The sequence below is a fragment of the Ptiloglossa arizonensis genome, chromosome 5 (genome assembly GCF_051014685.1).
Source record: "Ptiloglossa arizonensis isolate GNS036 chromosome 5, iyPtiAriz1_principal, whole genome shotgun sequence".
Taxonomy (NCBI): Eukaryota; Metazoa; Arthropoda; class Insecta; order Hymenoptera; family Colletidae; genus Ptiloglossa; species Ptiloglossa arizonensis.
In genome coordinates this window covers 18,912,907-18,936,189 of record NC_135052.1, presented here as the reverse complement: position 1 = coordinate 18,936,189, position 23,283 = coordinate 18,912,907, and the positions used below count along the sequence as shown (strand labels likewise).

Genomic DNA, 23,283 nt, shown 5'->3' with positions numbered 1-23,283 from the left:
GATTTTGAAAGTGCTTGGGGTGCGCGCGCGCTGGATTAGTTCGACTTCACGGGTCCCTCTACGTCTGTATCGTATTTACACGAGAAGCGTGTACGGATAATTGTAAGAAAATAGTGGAACAATAGCACGCGCGACAAAAATTATACTTTGACTCATTTTTGCATAAGGAAAACCATCTCGGTTGTACCATTTACTACGAGACCCTTGATTCAATGTTTCTCTATTTCGTGAATGTATGCAGAAACTTTTCGGGGCGTTGTACACCATTTATTATTTATCTTTAATAATAGAAGAACGCAAGTGGAGAAAAAAAAATACAAAATTGGACAAAATTTGTGTTTACAATAAACAGAGAGAGATTCTTTACGTAAAAATAAACCGAAAGTGTGGAATAATATTTTTTCATACGAGACTTCGTTTGCAAGAAAATCCAATTTGAAGATTCTTGGGGCACGCGCGCGATCGAGTTTGGTTAACTCGTTCGTCCATTACTTACCATTGCTACTGAAATCGATGCTTGTAAACATTAACAGTACATTATTACCTACTTTCACCGTCAATGTCTACAAACTCTAAAATATAAATAACGAGTAATAAAAACAAACACGTTAACCAAGTCTCAGTCACGTGCCCCGAAAATCTTCAAATCGAATTTCCTCGAAAACGAAGCCGCGTAGGAGAAAATTTTATTTCGCACTTTCGACTCGATTTTACACGAAGAATACGTTCCCGTAACTCCCGTAAATTTTTATCCGTTCTCCGTGCAAAATTTCGACCGGTTAATCTCGTTCCCTTTTCGCGAATATTTCGTGACTCGTCTATGATTAAATCGACGAAACGTGATAATATTTCGGTAATATATGATACTTATCCCTCGATATTATCAGGATGGGAATTCTTTGTCTCCATTTCATCGAAATGGAGTTGATGTGTGACCGAAATAATGTCCGAAATCGTTTCGCGCGATACGCTCGAAATGTTCGATGAAACGAACCTGTCGTTCTCGAATGGCTACTTCTGGGCGTTACGAATCACCTACGTAGAGAAACTCGCAACGAGTTACGAATCGTGGAGCCACCGGCGGCGATATAAATCATATCGATTAACGATTGCTGCCCGATGAGAACATAAATCGTCGATACCTGTTCGTAAAAATCCCCGAGTCACCGTACAAAGCTGAAGGTCGAGTACTTTAATCGCGGTTAATGTGATTTATACCACCGGGGTTCCTTAATCTTTTTACAGATCGTCTCTCTTTCGCTTAATGACCGCCTCGAACCGGATAAAGGAGTTACAATTATTATCGGGTTTCTTCTCGATCGTGTCTCGAACTATTATCACCGATATCATCGCGGTTAATATCGTTTCCGTATTATTGTTCCACGTCGGAAGATCCATCGGCGATGGTGGCGCCGTGTACACACCGAACGTAAAATCGAGGCACATTAAACGAACCAGAGGAAAATTCCCGAGTGACCCAGTTGTGGCATTAAAGCTTAAAAAATTCCGGAATTCCAGGACAGTCGATACGGGCACATTGAAAACCTTGAATAGAAATATCAAGCCGGACGTAAATCGGTACGTCGGCCGGCCAATTATTTAAAACATTTCCAAAGGAGTCGCGTAAACGTTTCGCTGTGCACGTGTACTCGAAACATCTGATTCGTAATCGCGAGTTTCATAAAGTTTCGTAAAACTCTACGAAAGTTTCCACGGCGAATCAGATTTCCAACGACGATGATCGTCAGTGAAACTAATACGACCATAGAGTGGTTCTATCCGGGTTCGAAGTTTCGGCTCGTTTTTCCAATCTTCCAACGGTTCGCTCTTATGTGTGTGTGCGCTCATTTTTTTTTTCTTTTTTTTTCTTTTTTCTCCTCTCTCCCCCCTCTGTCTTTAACTTTTCTTACATTCTCTCTGCCTTTCTGTTCGTACGGTTGATGAGTTACCTGACTGCGCTTCTGGTACAGCGAAACAGAAAACAAGAAAAGACACACCGCCAGTTGGCTTATTTCGACTTCGGCCCGTTCGAACCGACGGCCAAGCTTTCGAAAAAGTTCCCTCGAAAATAAACCAATCGATCATTCGCGCGTGACGATCGCCTGTCCTACTTTGGCATACGCTCGAACGTCTGTTGCACGAACGGAGACGACGTGTGTCCCTTCGTGGACAGTGTTGTTCTCTATTTCACGAGCGAATATTCTTGGAAAATATTCACCGATTCTGACGACGATATTCCGCGAATATTTTCAAAGTGTTTTACTAATCGTACGTTCGTCCCTATTCCGTAAGTATTTTTCACCGATCTCGATTATAAAATTGTAAGTTTCAATGAAAATGTCGGTCGATGGTGGAACATGAAAAATTTTGAGCACAAGATTCTCGAAGAATATTGCGTCGGATTGATTTGAAACTGTTTTTAGCTTTGTATGTATAAATTGTCTCATTTCAGACGCGTAATCCTGTTTGGCCTAGTTTTCTTTAAATCGATAGAGACTATAATTACTGCATAACTCGAAATTTTACTCGTCGCGAGAGAGATAAAAATAATTTCAGTAGTCGTTACTAGCTTTTTTTTTTAGTTAGGTTTTCGATTCCTTTTTTTTTTTTAATTTTGGTGGTCTTTGGAAACTCGAAATTCGTACTTCATTCGTGTATTTTATTTCTCGCTTATGTATGTAAAGGTTTACGTATAGAGCACGTAAATAAAATATGCTAACGAGTGTGCAAAGGAAGCGATGTAAAGCTACAAAGTGCTGCAAAGTAACCTCGAAATTTATGTATTCGAAACACACGTCCATCTAAGGTCATATTTTTATTTTACTTCAAAAGGGACGAGCAAAGAGAGATACGAAAAGTTAGTAAGAAATTTTTTCACTGCCTAATGAAAATGAACGAAATTAAACAATCGCTGAAACTTTTCAGAATTAACGTTTCACCTGTGTCCTTATTGTTAGTTACAAGAGTTTCTCAAATGCTTCTAAAACAAACGAAATGTACATTTTCCTTATGTATATTGTCGTAGACCGAATTGAGTAAAAAATACGACCAAACAGAATTAAACAGTTGGAATAAAAATGTTTCCAATAAATATCTAGCATACATTAATCCAACGGAACAAAACTTCCGTTAATAAATTCTCCAGCACTGTTTCGAACGATACAAAAATATTATATATAAAGTTTCGAGTACTACAAAATAAAAGTGCACAAAATTTCGAAATAAATTCACTGGATATTTGTACATCGAATCGCATTCTTTTAAAAATTAATTTTAATCGTATAAGAATTGTAGTCACAGAATTGAGATCCATTGTTTATAATATATTCTACTTGTGGAATTCAAAATTTTCCCCATTGATTCATGTCTTTTACTATTACAACCCAATTTTAAAATAACATCCACTGTTTAAATATTTCCTATTCTTCAAAATTTTCCCATTGATTCTCAACATTTTTCTTATAATCCAATTTTAATACAACATCCATTATCTAAATATTTTCTATTCTTCAAAATTCTCCAATTAATTCTCGTCACTACTACTAGAATTTAATTTTAATACAATATCCACTTAAATATTTTCTATTCTTCAAAATTTTGCCATTAATTCTGACTAGAATCGAATTTTAATACAATATACACTTAAATATTTTCTATTCTTCAAAATTTTCCCATTGATTCTGACTAGAATCTAATTTTAATACAATATACACTTAAATATTTTCTATTCTTCAAAATTTTCCCATAGATTCTCTCCACTGCTACTAGAATCCAATTTTAATACAATATCCACTTAAATATCCTATTCAACAAAATTTCCCCATAGATTCTCGGCATAGCTATGAAAATCCAAATTTGGTCCAATCACAATTATTCGTGACGTTAAAATTTCCATGTTTAATTTTGATTCGTGAAATGGCACAATGGTCGATCGCCTGGAGACACGGAAACATTTTCGAGGAAACTCTCTGGATACCTGGAACGCGTCGTTTCGCGCAGACGCGTTTCCGATCGTTGCTAGAACGTGTCCCTCCGCAGGATCCACGATCAGGTGGACGCGACGACAATTCGTGTCCCCTCCCCGGCGTGTTGCCGCTTATCAAAGCCGATGGTTTCACGCTCGAGATCTCGACGAGGACGAAGCGTGAAGCGAGAGGATCGTTACCGTGCGTGCGCGCTGAAACGCCGTGATCAAGCGTGAAGTTTACGAGACTCGAAACCGTGAAACCGGACCCCGACGACGTCGCGCGGTGTCGGGGATGCTCCTGGCATCCGCGGAACGTGGATCCTGGACGGGGACATTTCTATTTATCTCCGACCAACGCGAAGAACTTCTCTGGAAAACCGCGCGCAAACATTTTGCTCGTTTGCCCGCTCCTCTCGATTGGACTTACTTCGATTCGTTTATTTGCATGGAATATTTTTCCAATTGGACTCTCCTCACTTTTTTCTCTCTCTTTCTTTCTCTCTTCGGATTGGAGTAATATAATCGCTTCTGTTGCTTTATTTCTCCGCGACGAATGCTACCGTAGCATTTCTAAGAGGTTGCGCGAACTCGAAGCTCGTATGGATTTTGAGTCATTCGAGTATTCTATAATGGAGAATACTAGCATTTCTAAGAAAGTAAGTAAAGTCGAGCTTGTATGGATTTTGAAGCATTCGAGTATTGTATAGTGAAGAACACTAGTATTTTTGTGAGAATACGTAAACTCGAAGCTAGTATGGATTTTGAATCATTCGAGTATTTTATAGTGAAGAACACTAGTATTTCTAAGAAAGTGTGTAAATATGGATTTGTATGGATTTTGAATCATCTGACAATGAGTATTGTATAGTGAAGAACACTAATATTTATATGAAAATATGTAAACTCGAAGCTAGTATGGATTTTGAATCATCCAAGTATTATGTAATGGAGAACACTAACCAATGTAGACTCGGGAGACAGAACGAACAGCGAAGATTTTATCTGTCGTTGCTTGTTGAGATCTTCACCAAGGTGTACATTTATCGTTGGAGGTAGAAATTTTACTATTTCGTATGGTAGTATGTATCCTAACCTCTTCAAAGATACCGAGCTTATTGAGATCTTCACCGTGATGCACATTTATCGATTGAGATAGGAATTCTACTATTTTGTACGGCAGCATGTATCCTAACCTCTTCGGAGATATTGACGTGTACACGTGCGCGCAATTTTTAGGTTATTTTACAACACTGTTGAAAGTAACTGTTAAAATTATGAGTAATACATCGTCGCGAGGTTAATGAATGTCATTGATCGATATCAGTGTGAATTTTTAATTATTTAAAAGAAAATAATTCCTCCTTGAAAAGGAGTTGAATCGCGATCTTTCTTGTCAGTAACTGCGTGACGAATGTTTATGATAAATTAATGTCGCAATAGTTATAGAAGTAAAGTCTACCTATCGCTCAAGGCCATTCAGCTATTACCCCATCAAATCACTTAGCTACTCTGTCTGTCTATTTCCCATTGAAAGCTCAAGTCCCATGTATTATTCAAAGTAACAGTGCCCATAGAACGTTTCTATAGTCAAATCGAAACCAATTTATCGCTCAAGATCAGTGAACAGTTATTCCTGTTATAAAATTTGATTGCTCCATTACTCTAGTTTTTTTTTTTATGCAAATTAAAATTCTATCGATTTTCGTAATTTAATGTCCTTGTATAAGCTATTTATGTTTCAAATAAACGAACTATTGAATAGCATGAAAGTGAACATTGTAGATGAAAATCTGACTATAGTAGATCTTTGTATAATCCGTATAACATAAAAACGACTCAAACTTTGAAACAATGTCGAATGCAACAAATGTGTTGCAACATTGTACAACCCTCTCTACAATTACTATATATTATATCACTTTCAATGAGGAAGTTTCAATTTCCTCGAATATGGAGACACGTAACAATATCGTAATAGAGGGGACAGCACGTGACGTTACTCACGGTTGGGAAAGTGACCTTGAACAGCCAATTAAATTCGCGTTTACTCCAGCGATGGTATACGCGATCAGGACTGTTGAACACGAAAGTTCTAACAAAAAAGTATATACTATTTACACTTAAATGCGAGTATCACGGTACTACAATGCTCGTTAACCTATTGACCAATGGATATATTCTCAGTTATAAAAAAACACAAAAGGTAAAATAATAAAGAGAAAAATCAGAACAAATTTTCCCACGTAATTAATATGTAACATTTATCGAATTCAAGTACTCTGTCATATTACTACAATATTTGTTGGCCTATTGACCAATGGATGTACTCTCAGTCACAAAAAAAAAACACAAAAGAAAATATAATGAAAAGGAAAACCGGAACAAATTTTCCCCCATAATTAATACGTAACATTTATCGAATTCAACTACTCTATCATACTATTACAATATATGTTGGCCTATTGACCAATGGATGTACTCTAAGTCACCAAAAAGAACACGAAAGAAAATACTATATAATGAAAAGGAAAACCTGAACAAATTTTCCCACATAATTAATGTGTAACATTTATTGAATTCAACTACTCTATCATAGTACTACAATGCTCGTTAACCTATTGACCAATGGATGTATTCTCAGTCACAAAAAAAAACACAAAAGAAAAACTAATAAAAAGGAAAGTCAGAGCAAATTTTCCCACATAATCAATACGTGACATTTATCGAATTCAGCTACTCTATCATACTACTACAATATTTGTTGACCTATTGACCAATGGATGTATTCTCAGTCACAAAAAGACACACAAAAGAAAAACTAATAAAAAGAAAAATCAAAACAAATTTTCCCATATAATTAATACATAACATTTATCGAATTCAACTACTCCATCATACTATCACAATATTTGCCAGCCTATTGACCGATTGATACATTCCCAGTCACAAAAAAAGAAATATAATAAAAATGCAAACCGAAACAAATTTCCCCACCGGTAGCTACACAAGACCATTGGACATTCCCCTACGTGATTAGTATTTAACGAATATCGAGTTCAGTCACTGACGTCGTATCGTTTAATGCGCGCCAGAGTCTGATGACGTCTAGCGGCTGGAATAGAGTCGAGGAGTTACCCGGAGACCGTTCCGAGTGTCTCTTTCGTCTCTTTGCGATCCTCTCCGCGCGCCTCTACGCGCAACCCCGCTGAAACGAACGATCCCGATTCTCGGAACTGATTACACCCAACCAGATACACACACCGTGCAATTATGCGTCCGTTGAATCCGTTTCGCCAACCGCGGAATAAAAAAGAAGAAAGAGAAAGAAAAAAAAATACTCGCGACGGCTGGCGGCAATTAGAAGCGCGTCATTAAACGCGCGCCATCGTATCGCCGGTCAATTAGCTGGTATCGCTAATTACCACGCCGAACGGCCCCCATTGTAAATACACAAGAGCAAACAACGCTCGATCGGTTCGCGCCTGAACCGCCTATGTCTCTCTTCGCCACTTTTTGCTAATCAGCGATAGGATTGTGTCCCCGAACGATGGGGATTTAATCGCGACCCTTGAAATACAATTTGCCAGCCGATCGGGCCGCAATTTGCGGTTAGAACGAGCCTAATCACCAGACGTGACGAAAACAGTGCTGTTCACCTATCTACGATTCGATCTGGGAATTAAACCATTTACGAAAGAAGTGCGAGATGCCAACTTAGGTGGTTCGATCGCGATCGGTGTCACCTGGACGGTTTTGGTATCAGTGTCACGTAGGTGGTCTTTTGTTAGGGTCGTCATTTAGTGTCACGTAGCTGGTCTTTCGTTAGACACGTCATCCGGGTCTTTCGATATCGAGGGACACTTTGAGTTGATTTCGGGGGACAAGTGTGGAATTTCTTAGGGATTTCTCGAGCTTTTGCAAACAACCTATCGAGCGTGTCGAAAACTCAGGGTTGAGAAATAGCGTTCTTTTGGGTGTTTGAGATACCGAGGAAGTTCTATAATTCTAAACTAAACGTTTCTTGAAACACCTAAGGGGGTTTACCGAGAGTTTGGATTATCGTTGAAGATGATTGTAATCGCGACGATTTACTGTATTATGTATTAATATTCTATACAGAGGCGATCTAGGGAAATATTTTTTATTATTAGCAAAATCTTTTCTAATCCCTGTGTAGGAAATAATTAATCTTTTTAAGTCTTGCATAAGTGCAATTTTTTTGCCGTGATATTTTATGAATAAAAAATTACCACGTTCAGCGATAACTCGAGTTCTTTAATTTTTGAATGTTTCCAAAATGTAGAGAATGAAATTAATTCCTACGTTACTGTAATTTTTCGAATCTTTGTTGTAATATTCTACTTTACGAACTGATTTACTTACTTTGTCTCTGTCTGAATTATGTACGACCAAACATTGGAAAACGTCGTGTATCGTTTCAGCTGTCCAAAAAATATGAATAGTTCAAATTGAATTTTCCACACCTCCCACATCATCGAATATTTCGAAAAATGTCACGTTACAACTATTTCTGCAAATTCATATTTACGTCGTATCTGTTGAAGTAAGAAAGTACAGACACACAAGAAAATATACAATAAAAATGAAAACCGGAACAAATCATCTGAATTGTACAAAAATATCCGAATTGTAAAAAGATCAATGTCGAGAAAGTAAAAGATCCATTGTATAAAAATTTCACCATTCCACTGCACGAGTAATTTGACAAAGCACAGTATGTTATTCGTTCAGTGAGTATATCAAAACAGTGTGCGAGAGTAGCTCCTCGATGACCTTGAGCGGCCAATTGATTCCGTTCCAACTCGAGTACTACGATAACGCTTCGTCTAGCAGATACTGTCTACAACCCAGATATTTACCTGTTTCTTATCTGCGAAACATTCTACCGTTCGCATGCAAATCGATTTCAAAAGTCTACGGTTACGTGTTCGTTACGAACAGAAAATATTTTCTAGAAATTCCATAAAATGGAAAATATTCCAACGAAAGTAGAACATTCGGTACCATCGATTCGGACAATTCGATATTGGCGATTCGGTTCGCTCACGGTTCTTATCTCGTTCCTGTTCCGATGTTCCGGTTGTTTTCCAGAGAAATTCAACGCAGGCCGATCAACCACCAGGAAAAGGAAAACGGAGCATCGCGGATTTTCAACAATTCTCCTTTCATCATCGTTCTGGCCACCGATAACCGAGACAAATGCGAATTCCTTTCGCGCAGAGAAAACAACAAGAGGGGAGAAAATCGAGTCGAAACGCGATCGGAATGTTGGTTCTTTCATCCATCAAGGAGACCGTAAGCTGGAATGGAAATGATGCTTAATGATCGATAATACACATGTTTTCTCCCGCCTTTCCCTGTATTCCCGTTTTCGTGCTCGCGACGATGGAACGACAACGATTTCTTTTTTCCAATCTGGTGTGCGGGTTTACGATCGATGATTCAATCAACGCACACGTCGATGAATGAGATAAAAGAATAACGAGACAAAAATAGAATAAAAATGAACGAAACTCGAATACTCCTACGAAGATTCATGGTAAATCGCATTAATAAGTCTACTAATGGAAAGAAAAATATTTTTAAGTGAATTGTTTTGTATTTTTCTTCCGCGAAACATTGAAACTAGTTTCAAGTATTCTTCGTTAAAATGTTCAAAGGTTTCGTGACACGTTACCGATTTATTCCAGTGGTTTTATGGCCGTTGAAGACGTTTCGCCACGGAGTGGAATTTTTCTCGGTACGGAAAAACGTTTCGCGCGATATTCGTCGCGAGGACGACAACACCGGAAATCAGGGACACGTGGCAGCTGTGCTGAAGCACAGGAAGCACAGGGTGTCAGTGACACGACGATTGCCAACGAAAAGTGAACCCGTGTTGTAATACGAGAGAGAAGAACGCAGTGCGCGACGCGATGCGAAGATATCAATTGCGATTGTTAGAGATCACCTACACTCGCGGTGTTACACTACCGTAACTGAAAACATAAAAGCAAGGAAAATCAAAATACACCATTTTTCGACTTTGTCGAGAACGCGTTCGAATACTGTGAAGCGTCGAAAGCAAAAAAAAAAATGCATTAAAAAATGAACACTTGGAACGAAATTCAACTGAAATTTTGAGTGCAGTAATATAGAGAGAAAAATGAACCAATGATTGAATTAAATACTATTACGAACGAAATGTAAAATGATTGTTGTGTACAAGGACAAGGTACGTGAACAATTGACTAGTATAGGAATATTAATTTAGTAATAATATACACGTTTTCTTCGGTACTTATTAATTTATAAGGTAGGTATACTGAGAAAGATTTGTATTATTACTAAAGTAATCTTCTTTTATCATTGTTTTACGTACTTTGTTCTAGACTACCAAAGTATTCCAATATTAAGATTGTCATTTCTCAAAATAAATTGCACAAATGTATTTCAAAAGTCCAGAAAGAGATACACGGAAACTTCTAATCGACTAATCGACAAAGGAAAAATTAACGAAGCAAAATAAAACGTATGTTCCACGGAATGTGAAAACTAAATAATCGAACGAAAATGACTGCATAGAACTATAGGTTCAGGTTGAAAATTCTCCGATAAAATTTTTAAACTCGAGCAATCCACGTACTCAATTAAAGTCAAACTAAGGATTCGAAGAGTCTCCTAGAAAGAACCACTAAATTTTAATAAAACAAATAACAAAAATAATAAATTGCACAAATGTATTTCAAAATTGTAGCAAGAGATACCAGAAAATTTCTAATCTATAATCTAATCAATAAAGAAAAAGTTAACGAAGCATAGTTATATTTTCTCATAGATATACAACGACAAAGAAAAAGTTAACGAAGTAAAATAAAACGTTCATCCCACGTAATGTGAAAACTATATAATCCACGTATTCAATGAAACTCAAAAACTAAGAATTCAAAGAGTCCCCTTAAACGAACCACTAAATATTAATATTTCGAAACAAAATCTTTCTCTAATGTCCGTTACAAAACGTGTTATATTTTCTCATAGATAAACAACGACAAAGAAATAGTTAACAAAACAAAATAAAACGTTCATTCCACGTAATGTGAAAACTAGATAATCTACGTACTCGATGACTAAACGTACTAAATTTGAATACTTCGAAACAAAATCTTTCTGGCATGCCCGGAACGAAACGTGTTACATTTTCTCCCAGATAACGAGAGATCTCTAATTCAACGATCTAGCTTCAGCTCACGTCGATCTGGTCTTGTAACGATCGCAATTGATGGTCCCCGGTCGCGTCGACATAACGGCTAGAAACGGCAATGAAAGTCACAGCTGTCGAAAGATACCTCGATCTTGAGGCGCGAAGTACGGCGCCGGGGGTAGCCTGAAGGTACTTCGGATCTCACCTGCGTCCTTGCCACCCTTCACGCAGATCCCAAAGCCATGGTGAGAGTCCGGTGGATCTCTCGTCATGGTGATTGTCCTTACGGTGAGCTCCTGAAGGCTGAGCGGCTGGGAGCTAGGCGACGTTGGTGGATTCGGTTGACTCTGCTGGGACTGTTGCGACTGTTGTTGCTGTTGTTGCTGCTGGGACGAGGACGACGTGGTCCTGACCGCGGCGACGCTCGCCGGTGACGACGCCGGTGTCCTCCTGTCACCTTGGCGACGCTCCGAGACACCGTTGCCGAAAAGTCTACGACGAGATTTTTATCGATTAATTTTCCACATCACTAGATCGGTGACAACGATAGTTCGACCTTTGGGGTACCGTGGCTGGGTCGAGTGTGACCCGTAGCCTATTCACACTTAGGTAATCCTTCTAAATACTAGATGGACAATAATAGTAATAATAATTATTATTATTGTATTTATTATTCTTTCATTCATTTTGCACATCACTAGATCAGTAACAACGATAGTTTAACCTTTGGAGTACAGTGGCTGGGTCAAGTGTGACCCGTAGCCGATTCACACTTAGGTAATCCTTCTAAATAGCAGATGGACAAATTATTGTCTAATAGTAATAATAATAATTATTATTGTATTTATTATTTTTGAATTAATTTTGCACATCACTAGATCGGTGACAACGATAGTTCGACCTTTGAAGTACTGTGACAGGGTCAAGGGTGACCCGTAGCCTATTCACACTTAGGTAATCCTTCTAAATACTAGATGGACAATAATAGTAATGATAATCATTATTATTGTATTTATTATTCTTTAATTAATTTTGCACATCACTAGATCGATAACAATGACCTTTGGGGTACCGTGGCTGGGTCAATTGTGACCCATACGAGCCGATTTACACTTAGAAATAAAAAGCAGCAACACACTGAAGTTTAGTTTGACACCATCTGAGAACAATCTGCAGAACTTAGTTACAAAATTACGATATTTGTATACGGACCTTTCACTGTTAGACCAAGAATTGTACGAGAATTGTGCGCGATGTAAAGCTTTGTAAGAGATTTGAAAGAGAACTTTGTGCCTCGACTTTCGAACGAATACTACCTCCTGCTCGCTGTTTATATTTCAACGAAGAACGTACGAGGTCGTTCGACGAATCCGTTATGTACATGAGAATGGCTCGAAGCTCTATTATTATTGGTCAGAATTTTACACATAGTCCAATTGTAAAACTAGCGGAGGTGGTAGAAGATTTATGGCAGAGGAGTGTCTACAGGATATTCCGAAATAGTTGCGAATGTGGTGGTTCCTTTGAATTGTTCTCCATGACCTTTTTGAGAATAGGATGATGGATATCCACCGTGGTTGAAAATTATTTCGAAACCTCCAAACCTACTTTCGCGTTACATTGTCACAAATGGTAGAATATTTCAATATTATTTACAAAAGATGTAAGCGTTTTCAAAAAATGGATAAATTTCGTGACGAAAGTTATGCAAGTGACTTTTGCATCAAAAATTGTTGCTATGATAAAATTTCAAAATGCGTCATGTAGATTTGTTTATCTACTTAACCATTTCATTGATATCGATGCTAATAAATAATCCAGAATAAATAAAAAATATAGAATGAAATTTTTTTACACGAGTCTCTAGAGGTTTTTGAGAAAAATGATCTTGAAACTTGTTCGTAACGTACAATGTTTGAAGGTAATAGTTTATAAATGTTGGTGTACTTAACTCTACATGCTTTTAGTATAAATTCCATAGGCAAATGCAGAAAGATTCGCAAAATTGACTCGTTAGCCAAGCGCGTACCTCCATAATCATCAAGACACACTTTCTCAGAAACGAAACCGCAGAAACAAATTCAATTCCACTTTTTCGATTTATTTTTGGAGCATCTTACTCAACGCATGAGAAATTCTTTCACGCACCAACGACTACGGCTATAAATTCGCCACAAATAGCGTTTGGCGTCGAAGTCTCCCGCAGCGAAAGGGTTAAATATATCTCAGCTCGAGATAAAGATCGTTACCTACCCCGGATTCGAGGGAACTGGCCATTCTGACTCTGTAACTAGAAAGTGATAATATCTATTTGCGATCTGTACCCAAGAAAAGTTGCGTAAAATATGTAAAAACAATTTAAAGAAATACGCGTTCACAGTTCGGTATACATTTCACGAACCAGAGAATTAAATTTCCATACGAAAAAATTTCTATTTTTCAATCGAGATCAGTTCCATTGAAAAAATTTTCGTACAACTTCGTCAACGTTAAATATCTGTTTTTACTTAACTAAAATTAACTTTACTTAAATTAACTACGTTAATTTTACAAAGTGGAAAAAATTCTTTCGAACGTATATCGTCAAAGCTGTAATATACACTTTGAGAAAATATACGAGAAGTCGATTTCCTGTCCACTCGGAATACCCCCTTAAAGTTTCAAAAACCACGAAAATCCTTTTTGATCCACATGTCCATTTTCTTGGGAGCAGGTCACACAGATCCTCGAGGTATGAAAAATACTATCCCGGAGCGCCGACTAGAGCTATAACTTCACCGCTGGTAGTGCTCGGCGTCGAAGTCTCCCGCAGCGAAAGGGTTAAGTATAGGGTGATTCTAACAGTTTTCATAAAGATCGTTTTCATCGAGGAACGGGTTGAACTGACGCTCGAATGGAGTGACAGGAACGTACCTAAGCACCTGCTCCGGTGAAATGGCACCAGTGCCCCCGGTGGCGTGTCCTCTGTGCCTGTACGGTGTGGTATGCGACGAATGATGATGAGGGGCGCTCGGTGGTCTCTCGACGATCGTGTAACTCGTACCCGGAGGGCTGTAATATCCCCTGTGCTGACCGCCATGGTGCCTGCTGGTTGGCTCTAAATCCTCGGCTTCGTAGCAACCGCCGGTGCCGCTTCTCAGGAAGTGGGAGCCGCTGCGCAGGAAGTGCGACCCGGTACCGCCGCCCCATTGCAACTCCTGCAATTCCGAGCCGTACTCCTCCGTGCTGCTGGCCATGCCTTTCGGATCCGTTTTGTCAGACCTGCGCAAACAAGTAACGTAGACAGTTCAGTCGTGACATTGAAACCGAGCTGAGGGGATCCTGAAGAAATATATATCGTGGAGAATCATTTTTTTGATAGTCGTTGAAAAGAAACAATTATTAAGTAAGAATGTTTGTATATTTATACGATATACTATATCGTAACTAGTATTTATATATCGTGAAGAATTAAAGAATAATAGCTGCAGTATTTATTCGTTAAGAGCTCAGTTTGATCTTTGGAGTCTATTTTATGAAAGTAACATAGTCAGTTTAGTCGTGACATTGAAACCGAGTAGAGGAGATTGTGAAGAAATATATATCGTGAAGAATTATTTATTTGATAGTCGTTGAAAAGAAATAAATTTTAAGTAAGAATTTATTTATATATCGTGAAGAATTAAAGCATAATAGCTGGAGTATTTATTCTTTAAGAGCTCAGTTTGATCTTTGGAGTCTATTTTATGAAATCTTATGAAAAGTAATATAGTCAGTTCAGTCGTAATATTGAAACCGAGTAGAGGAGATTGTAAAGAAATATATATCGTGGAGAATTATTTATTTGATAGTCGTTGAAAAGAAATATATATCGTGGAGAATTATTTGTTTGATAGTCGTTGAACAGAAACAAATATTAATTAAGAATGTATATCGTGAAGAAGTAAAGAATAATAATTGCAGTATTTATTCGTTAAGAGCTCGGATCTTTGGGGTCTGTTTCGTTAGATCTACGTAAACAGGTAATATAGGCAGTTCAATCGTAATATCGAAACTGAGCAGAGGAGATCGTGAAGAATAATTTTTTTTTTTGTAGTCGTTGAAAAGAAACAAATTTTAAGTAAGAATGTATTTATATATCGTGAAGAATTAAAGAATAATAATTGCAGTATTTATTCTTTAAGAGCTCAGTTTGATCTTTGGAGTCTATTTTATGAAATCTACGTAAAAATTAACATAGTCAGTTCAGTCGTGACATTGAAACCGAGCTGATGAGATCGTGAAGAAATATAGTAAATTCTGTATAAACCGATGGTAAAATGTGAAATGCAAAATTCTATAAAATGTGACATCTCTTATATAATATAGGAAATGTTGATCGTCGAGGAAGAATAATGGTTAGAAATTATTATTTTTTTGTACTCGTTGAAATGAAACAACTTTTAAATAAGAATGTATTTATATATCATGAAGAATTAAAGAATAGTAGCTGCAGTATTTATTCGCTAAGAGCTCGGTTTGACATTTGGGGTCTGTTTTATGAGATCTACGTAAACAAGTAATATAGTCAATTCAGTTGTGACATTGAAACCGAGTAGAGTAAATCTTGAAGAAATATAGTAAATTCTATTACTATACCGTGATGGAAAAAATCTAAAAGAAAGTAGAAATAAAATCAAATCTCGTTTACGTTAAGAGCTCGCGACGGTCCCGAGCTTTTAACGAGTAAATATTTTATTTTACCTAACAAACGTCACAATAAACGTTTAGTAGAGTTCTAATAAACATTCTGAACGATTTCCTGAATACATTCACTACTCGATATTCCTACTTATATTTACATTAGTAAACATAACCGCTACTACAGTTTTAATTGTCCGTTTTAATTGGTACTGACCAGTCGAATCTCTCAAAATCGATTCTCTCGAAAAGGAAAGCTCGAAATATTCCATTTTACAATTTTTATTAATTTTTACCCAACCATATGTACCAGATTGTACAAATTGTATACTACTCTGCATAATTCTGAACAAACGTAGACGGTTCGGTTCGTTAAGTTCTCCATCGAACCTCGCAAGTTTTCGAAATTATGAAAATACAATTAACCGGTGTCGAGTTAAGAGAGAATCGCTAATAATCAAAGCAGGCTAGGTAGAAGATAAAGAGAGACCGCCCCTGCGGAGGACACGACCTGAATCTCGTAGACAGCGACACCATCGATCTAGAATCTCATCAATTAGTCGAGAACCAAGGCTCTCAGGAAATCACGGAGACGCTTTCGCGTTGCACGCATCTGATATTCACCTCTTGTGACATTCAAATGTCGTCTGGGCCTCGTGCTCGACTAAATTGCACATTCTCGGACAAAGTCCAAGTTGATTATGCATACGCTGCTAGTGAACGTTCCTAGACCATATTTTAAGCAAATTCCATTTAAGAGGAGCAAACTTGAGCACACTTGCTCAAAGTGTACTTTCTTAAACACGTCGCTCGTTAACATCGAAACAAAGGATGCGATAAACCGTTACAATTGCCTCAACAAAGTGTCTAACATTTTGGTATTTTTCTACGACCTTGAAACGCCGGAACCATTTCAACGAACGATTCCTCGAGTCACTTTCGCGAAGATCAATCAAGAAATATTTTACCGTAAGATTCTAATCCACTCCGGGAAATGAAAATTTGCAACTAATCGCGAAAAGAGGTCTTTCCAATTTCATACCCCGGCGTTGATAGGACGAGCGCCATTGGTTTCTTTTACTCCGAGTGGAGGATAATCGAAGATCACCAAATTCAATTTAAACAGAATATTCAATATTTTTATCTACACCTCGATAGAATTTATCGACTCAAAAATCAACTATATCCGATTCAAAGTCACTCAAGACAAAACGTCGATTACGAAGTAAAATACTAGGTTGTTGGATAACTTTTGTAATTTTCTCCACTGTGAAAAAATACTACGACGCTTCAACGTTTGAACGACTGTAAATATACGAACGAGTAAAGAGATCTACGCGAATCTTCACACGTGTTTGTCAAACGATACCGTCTTTAGAATAAAAAAACAACGAATTTAATATCACTCCGTTTCTCACCGAACGACGAAACGTATCGAGCGACCTCTGTCGTTGTATCGAAGAATTTCGGTATTCCACTTCCAGGAAGTGAACGTTTCAAGTAATCGCGATAGAAGGGCTCCTCCGGTTTCTTATCGCGGCGACGTGGCGAATCGAATCGGGAATTCTCGAGTGGGATCGATTTACCCGCCTTTAAACCCGTCGAATCGTTATTGAGCAATCGTGACGCGTGACGATTACCTTATCGGTCGGTATTAACGCGCGAATGACGAAATAATGAAATTCATCGCGAGGGAAATTTCCTTATCGCGGCTCGGTCGCCTGTCCACCGATAATATCTTCACGTGATGGCTGGCAATGGAGCGATTTTCCGTGACGCGGCGCGGCTCATGCGGCGATGTCATAATCCAACCGCCAGGAAACCGGCCATTATCGCCGGAAGAAATTTGAAAGTTCCCTTGTTCGTGGTATCACGCCTCGTGCAAACCCGCCCACTTCGCTCCGATTTACTCGCCCCCAGGGTAAATTCCTCCCTCGGCGCTGATCTTTCTTGGCGACGTTTGCACTCCGAGGGTGGAACTCCAACAGATTTATTCCGAATAAAGGACAGGCTGATTCGTGTATTTTCGTTCCAGGGGTGAACGCAACTTTCAGTTTTTCCGGTTTGTTGTCGATTGCGTGTAATCGTGGAATATTTTAGCATCGTGTCAAAGTGTTTTTGTACAGTGTTTCGGGAGAGGGAAATATTTTTTAGATGGTGGATTGTACGTTTGGATCGTTGTTTTGGGAAAGTTAGTTTTACTTGTAATATTTCGCGAATTGTAATGATTTGGAAGAGAGAAATTTGTTTGTAGAATATATTGCGTTAGATTGTTATTTTGGAAAAGTTACATTCACTTGCGATGATTTCATGAATTGTAATGATTTGAAAGAGAGAAGTATTTTGTAGAGTATATTGCATTAGATTGTTATTTTGGAAAAGTTACTTTTACTTGTAATTTTTCCAAGTTGCTTTTACTTATAATATTTCACGAATTGTAATGATTTGAAAGAGAGAAATTTGTTATAAAGTATAATATATTGCATTAGATTGTTACTTTGGAAAAGTTATATTTACTTGCAATGATTTCATGAATTGTAATGCTTTGTAAGAAAGAAATATTTTGTAGAGTATATTGCATTAGATTGTTATTTTGGAAAAGTTACTTCTACTTGTAACTTTTCCAAGTTACTTCTACTTGTAACATTTCACGAATTATAGTGATTTGAAAGAAAGCAATATTTTGTAGAGTATATTCCATTAGATTGTCATTTTGGAAAAGTTACATTTACTTATAATTTTTCTAAGTTACTTCTGCTTGTAACATTTCACGAATTGTAATGATTTGAAAGAAAGAAATTTTTTATAAAGTATATTGCATTAGATTGTTACTTTGGAAAAGTTATATGTACTTGCAATGATTTCACAAATTGTAATGTTTTGTAAGAAAGAAATATTTTGTAAACTATATTGCATTAGATTGTTACTTTCGAAAAGTTACATTCACTGGTAATGATTTCACGAATCCTAATGTTTTGAAATTTAGAAATATTTTATAAAATAAATTGCATTAGATTGTTATTACATATTTTGAAATAATATTTTAGAAATCAAATATACATTTTATGCAATGTACTGTATTATTAGATTGTTATCTTGGAAAGATTACAGTTACTTGTAATGATTATACATATTATCGTTTTGCTTATAATAATATAACAGAATACGTTAGGGGAACAGAAAAGCTAAAAACAGTGTCTCGCGAAATATTTAACAATACTAATAAACAAGCCAAGAGAACTAGAAAATATAGCAGGAATATTTCTCCTATAAAATGATACTTCGTTTATTTGTCTCTTAAATTTACTTTAACATTTGAACGCTCCGTACGCGGTATGGCTTCATATATTATGAAGCGCTGTCGCATTTCCATTGCATTTCATATTTTATGGCAGAATTCGTTATGGAGTGAACATATCGATACTCCGAATAATGTTTGACAGAGTGTGGACTCAATGCATACTGTAATAAAACATATTCAATACTCGTCTCTTAAGTCGTCATTTTATATCGAATGATTATAAACGAGAAGATTGACATTAATTTTTGAAAGCATTGTATCTTTCCTTCGAAAAAGAATTCTGTTGACATGGTATCTTAAGTGTAGGGTAATTAAACAAAAATTCTACACTTTCGAAAATTTAATCCCTGTTAATAAAATTTCGTTTAAAAACGTAATCACCTAATTAGCGAATGAAATACTCGATAATATTGCTGAAATTTGTATTTTCGTACGATTCAATCCATCGTGAATTTGCAAGCAATAAAATTAATCCACAGAATTTATATTCCATTAGAATATAAATATTCCGCTCTGTTAACCTTTCGACTGTATTTCAATCGAGATCTAAATATAAAAGCGTTATAAATTAATATTTCCTGAACATTTGGTAGCAATTGACGAAACCGATAATCGATTTTTAAACCAAAAATAGATACCCGATAATAAATGTATGAGGGTGTCCGATTCATTTTTAATCGCTCTATATATACTATTGATGATTATTTTACGTGGATAATAAATACACATTATCCAGCACAAAATAATGTATGGAGCTTTTAATAGACTATTTAGAGATAAAATCAACGAAGCCGACAATCAATTCTTGACCCAAAATGGAATAATCGGTAATACGTTTATTAAAGTGTTCAAGTCATTTTCAATCGCTCTGTACGTAACGCTGATAATTATTTTCTCAGTATAAACAATTCGATATTATTCCAAATATTCGGCACAAAATACGATGCCTTGAAACAAAATATTCGGTAATAATTTGATAACAAGTTCACAAAAGGGTTTAATTCGTTTTTCATCGCTTCGCGCCCACTGCGAATAATTGTTTTTCACGAATAACACATTATTCGGCATAGAAAAATAATTTGGCAAAAATTGATAATTTTAAATAATTTTCTACGCTATTCTCTTCGAAGAGTTCACAGAACCATTTTTATTCTGTTGTCTCAGCAGCGATTTGATCGGGTAAGACGTATAGTATATATATACATAAGACTTTACATATACAGTCTTATATACGTACACAAACAGATTAAATTTCGCGATCATACGATAAACCGTTCGCTTATGGCAATGTATACAATACACACTCGTCCCTTTCGGTTGTTACACGTCTTGAAAAATGTCTGGTGATCTTTTTCAAGAACAACGCACCAATATTAAATATCTCGTGAAAAAAGGATCCAAAATAACTATTATATTAAAAGAAGCATTCGAAGATAATAATACGAAATCAACAACCATTTACAAGTTATTGGAAAAGTATCAAAAAAAAAAAGAAAAAACATGGACGTCGATTTAATAATCTGGACAGAATACATATCAACATTAATAAATTTTGTAGCTTTCGAAATTTGTCTACTTCACCCATTACTTTTAGAAATAATATTACTCTCCTTTGACACAGTTCTGTATAATGTCTCATATTTTCGTTCACCAAAAAATCTAATCCATAAATGGATAAACGAACAAGTATACCATCGTCCATAGATAATTATTATCTACGATTAATACATAATCCAGGCAGAAAATACTGTAAGATGCTCTTAATGCACCGTTTAATCTACCGAGACCCAAGTATCGCAGATTCTAAATTTTAAACAATCTGCTATGGGAGAGGAGCAAGACTGTTCATGGCAGGTACAGTATTAATAAAGTGCTCCTGTTGTCTATTGTGACTGGTGTCCATTACGAAACGAATAAGGTTGGGGCCGACTTAGCTTGTCTCTGCCAATGAAGATAAGCAGAAGAAAAGGTAAGTCTTTGCTGCTTAAGGGGTCAAACCGAATAAGTTCACGACGTTAACAACTTGTATGTACAGCGAGTAGAATCGCGGTAACCCGCGCCACGAATCGTCTCAGTGAATTATGAATACGCTTTGTACAATAGCGTTCTCGGTCCCTGGGAGGGATTCGAAAGTTCAAACGAACATTTCCGCTCCATTTTGTGCAATTGGAGATCCCACGGTGGTGGGCTACGGTTGAAAAATGAATTCTGATAATGGAAGAACCCGACGCGTACGGAAACCACGGAAATACGATATCTAAGAGAGAAATATTAAAAACATAAAATTCGTTGGGTATAAAAATCCACGTTTGTATACGGCTCGACCGTCGGACTTCCACTCGTTGCTCTGAATGCGAAAACAAATGGAAATTTGTGGGTTATTTTACGCGAGAACTTTGTTTTCCGATCAACGACGATGACGTACAGTCAATCACGGAAACGTGAACTTTCAGTATTTGGAAAGGGTGCGAGGGTTGCGAAAATTTGGAAGTTATTCCGTGAGTGTTGGCGTTGGTGATATTTGTAAGGATGAAATTTAACTAACAACATCCACGAGTACGAAATGTGACTATTGGTGATGTTTTTAAAGGATCAAATTTAACTAAAAATGTCCACTAGTACGAAATGTGACTGTTGGTGATATTTTTAAAGGATAAGATTTAACTAACAACATCCACGAGTACGAAATATGACTGTTGGAGTTGTGGTGATATTTTTAAAGGATCAAATTTAACTAACAACATCCACGAGTACGAAATGTGACTGTTGGTGATGTTTTTAAAGGATCAATTTTAACTAAAAATGTCCACTAGTACGAAATGTGACTGTTGGTGATATTTTTAAAGGATAAGATTTAACTAACAACATTCACGAGTACGAAATGTGACTGTTGGAGTTGGTAATATTTTTAAAGGATCAAATTTAACTAACAACATCCACGAGTACGAAATGTGACTGTTGGTGATGTTTTTAAAGGATCAAATTTAACTAACAACATCCACGAGTACGAAATGTGACTGTTGGAGTTGGTAATATTTTTAAAGGATCAAATTTAACCAACAACATCCACGAGTACGAAATGTGACTGTTGAAGTTGTGGTAATTTTTTTAAAGGATCAAATTTAACTAACAACATCCACGAGTACGAAATGTGACTATTGGTGATATTTTTAAAGGATCAAATTTAACTAAAAATGTCCACTAATACGAAATGTGACTGTTGGTGATATTTTTAAAGGATAAGATTTAACTAACAACATCCACGAGTACGAAATGTGACTGTTGGAGTTGGTAATATTTTTAAAGGATCAAATTTAACTAAAAACGTCCACGAGTACGAAATGTGAGTGATGATAATATTTTTAAAGGATCAAATTTAACTAAAAACGTCCACGAGTACGAAATGTGAGTGATGATAATATTTTTAAAGGATCAAATTTAACTAACAAGTATCCTACTTGTTGAGTAGGAAATATCGCGAGAAGGTGTACGACGAGGTGTATCGAGTTTTCAAAAATGAATTCTCATGGTTGTACGAATATTGATTTCGCGTTACAGAACGTGAAATCGATGCAATTTTTAATTCGATGTGCCGTAGTAGGTGAATAGTCTCTCATTGCCAACTGTATCGTTAACTAAATACTAATACGAGGAGCTAATATTAGTAATTAACGCTGGAATGAACAGCACACCACGGATAAATCTAAACTCGAAACGTAGCGAGCGCGATTGAATTGCAAATGGAGTCCTCCATCCTTGACGCCCCTTTTATATTCCGGAGTTGACCTTGTTTCGATCGTGGATGGACCTAATGACGACGGAAGTCGTTTGCTTTTCCAACGACAGGTTTGAAAATAAATTTTCAGGCGCGTTTGTATTAATTTCGCGATCGAGAACAATTTCCAATATCGCCTCGCGGGATCGATATTAAATATATCGTTTATTACATACAGTAGTGTCTAAAGCAAACTTCACAATGAAATCTTGAACAGGATGCTGATCAATTTTTGTCAATTTCCACATTTATCTATTATTTATCATTCTTCGTTAATCGTAACTAAGAAAACACATTGAAGAATTAGCATTCTTTTTTCAGAGGAACAGGTTCAAAGACTCCATCAGGTTTCATTCGTTAAGGAAAGAAAATTTCTT

The 23,283-nt window shown here is 36.7% G+C and overlaps 1 protein-coding gene across 7 annotated transcripts in view; it reads right to left on the bottom strand.

Moving 5' to 3' along the window:
- The window catches only part of Dysc (whirlin protein dyschronic), a 226,673-nt gene that overhangs the window by 144,675 nt on the left and 58,715 nt on the right, over window positions 1–23,283 (bottom strand). For 6 of the 7 annotated variants that reach the window (XR_012992002.1, XR_012992004.1, XR_012992005.1 and 3 more), the window contains exons 2-4: window positions 14,085–14,432; window positions 11,377–11,663; window positions 1,950–1,961 (exon numbers count right to left, since the gene is read on the bottom strand). Coding sequence is in view for 2 of the 7 variants with exons in the window: in XM_076311025.1 (XP_076167140.1) it covers window positions 1,950–1,961; window positions 11,377–11,663; window positions 14,085–14,407 (622 nt within the window). In the remaining 5 variants the exon portion in view is untranslated. The remainder of the gene's footprint in view (window positions 1–1,949; window positions 1,962–11,376; window positions 11,664–14,084; window positions 14,433–23,283) is intronic. The other variant, XR_012992003.1, reaches the window with a different exon arrangement.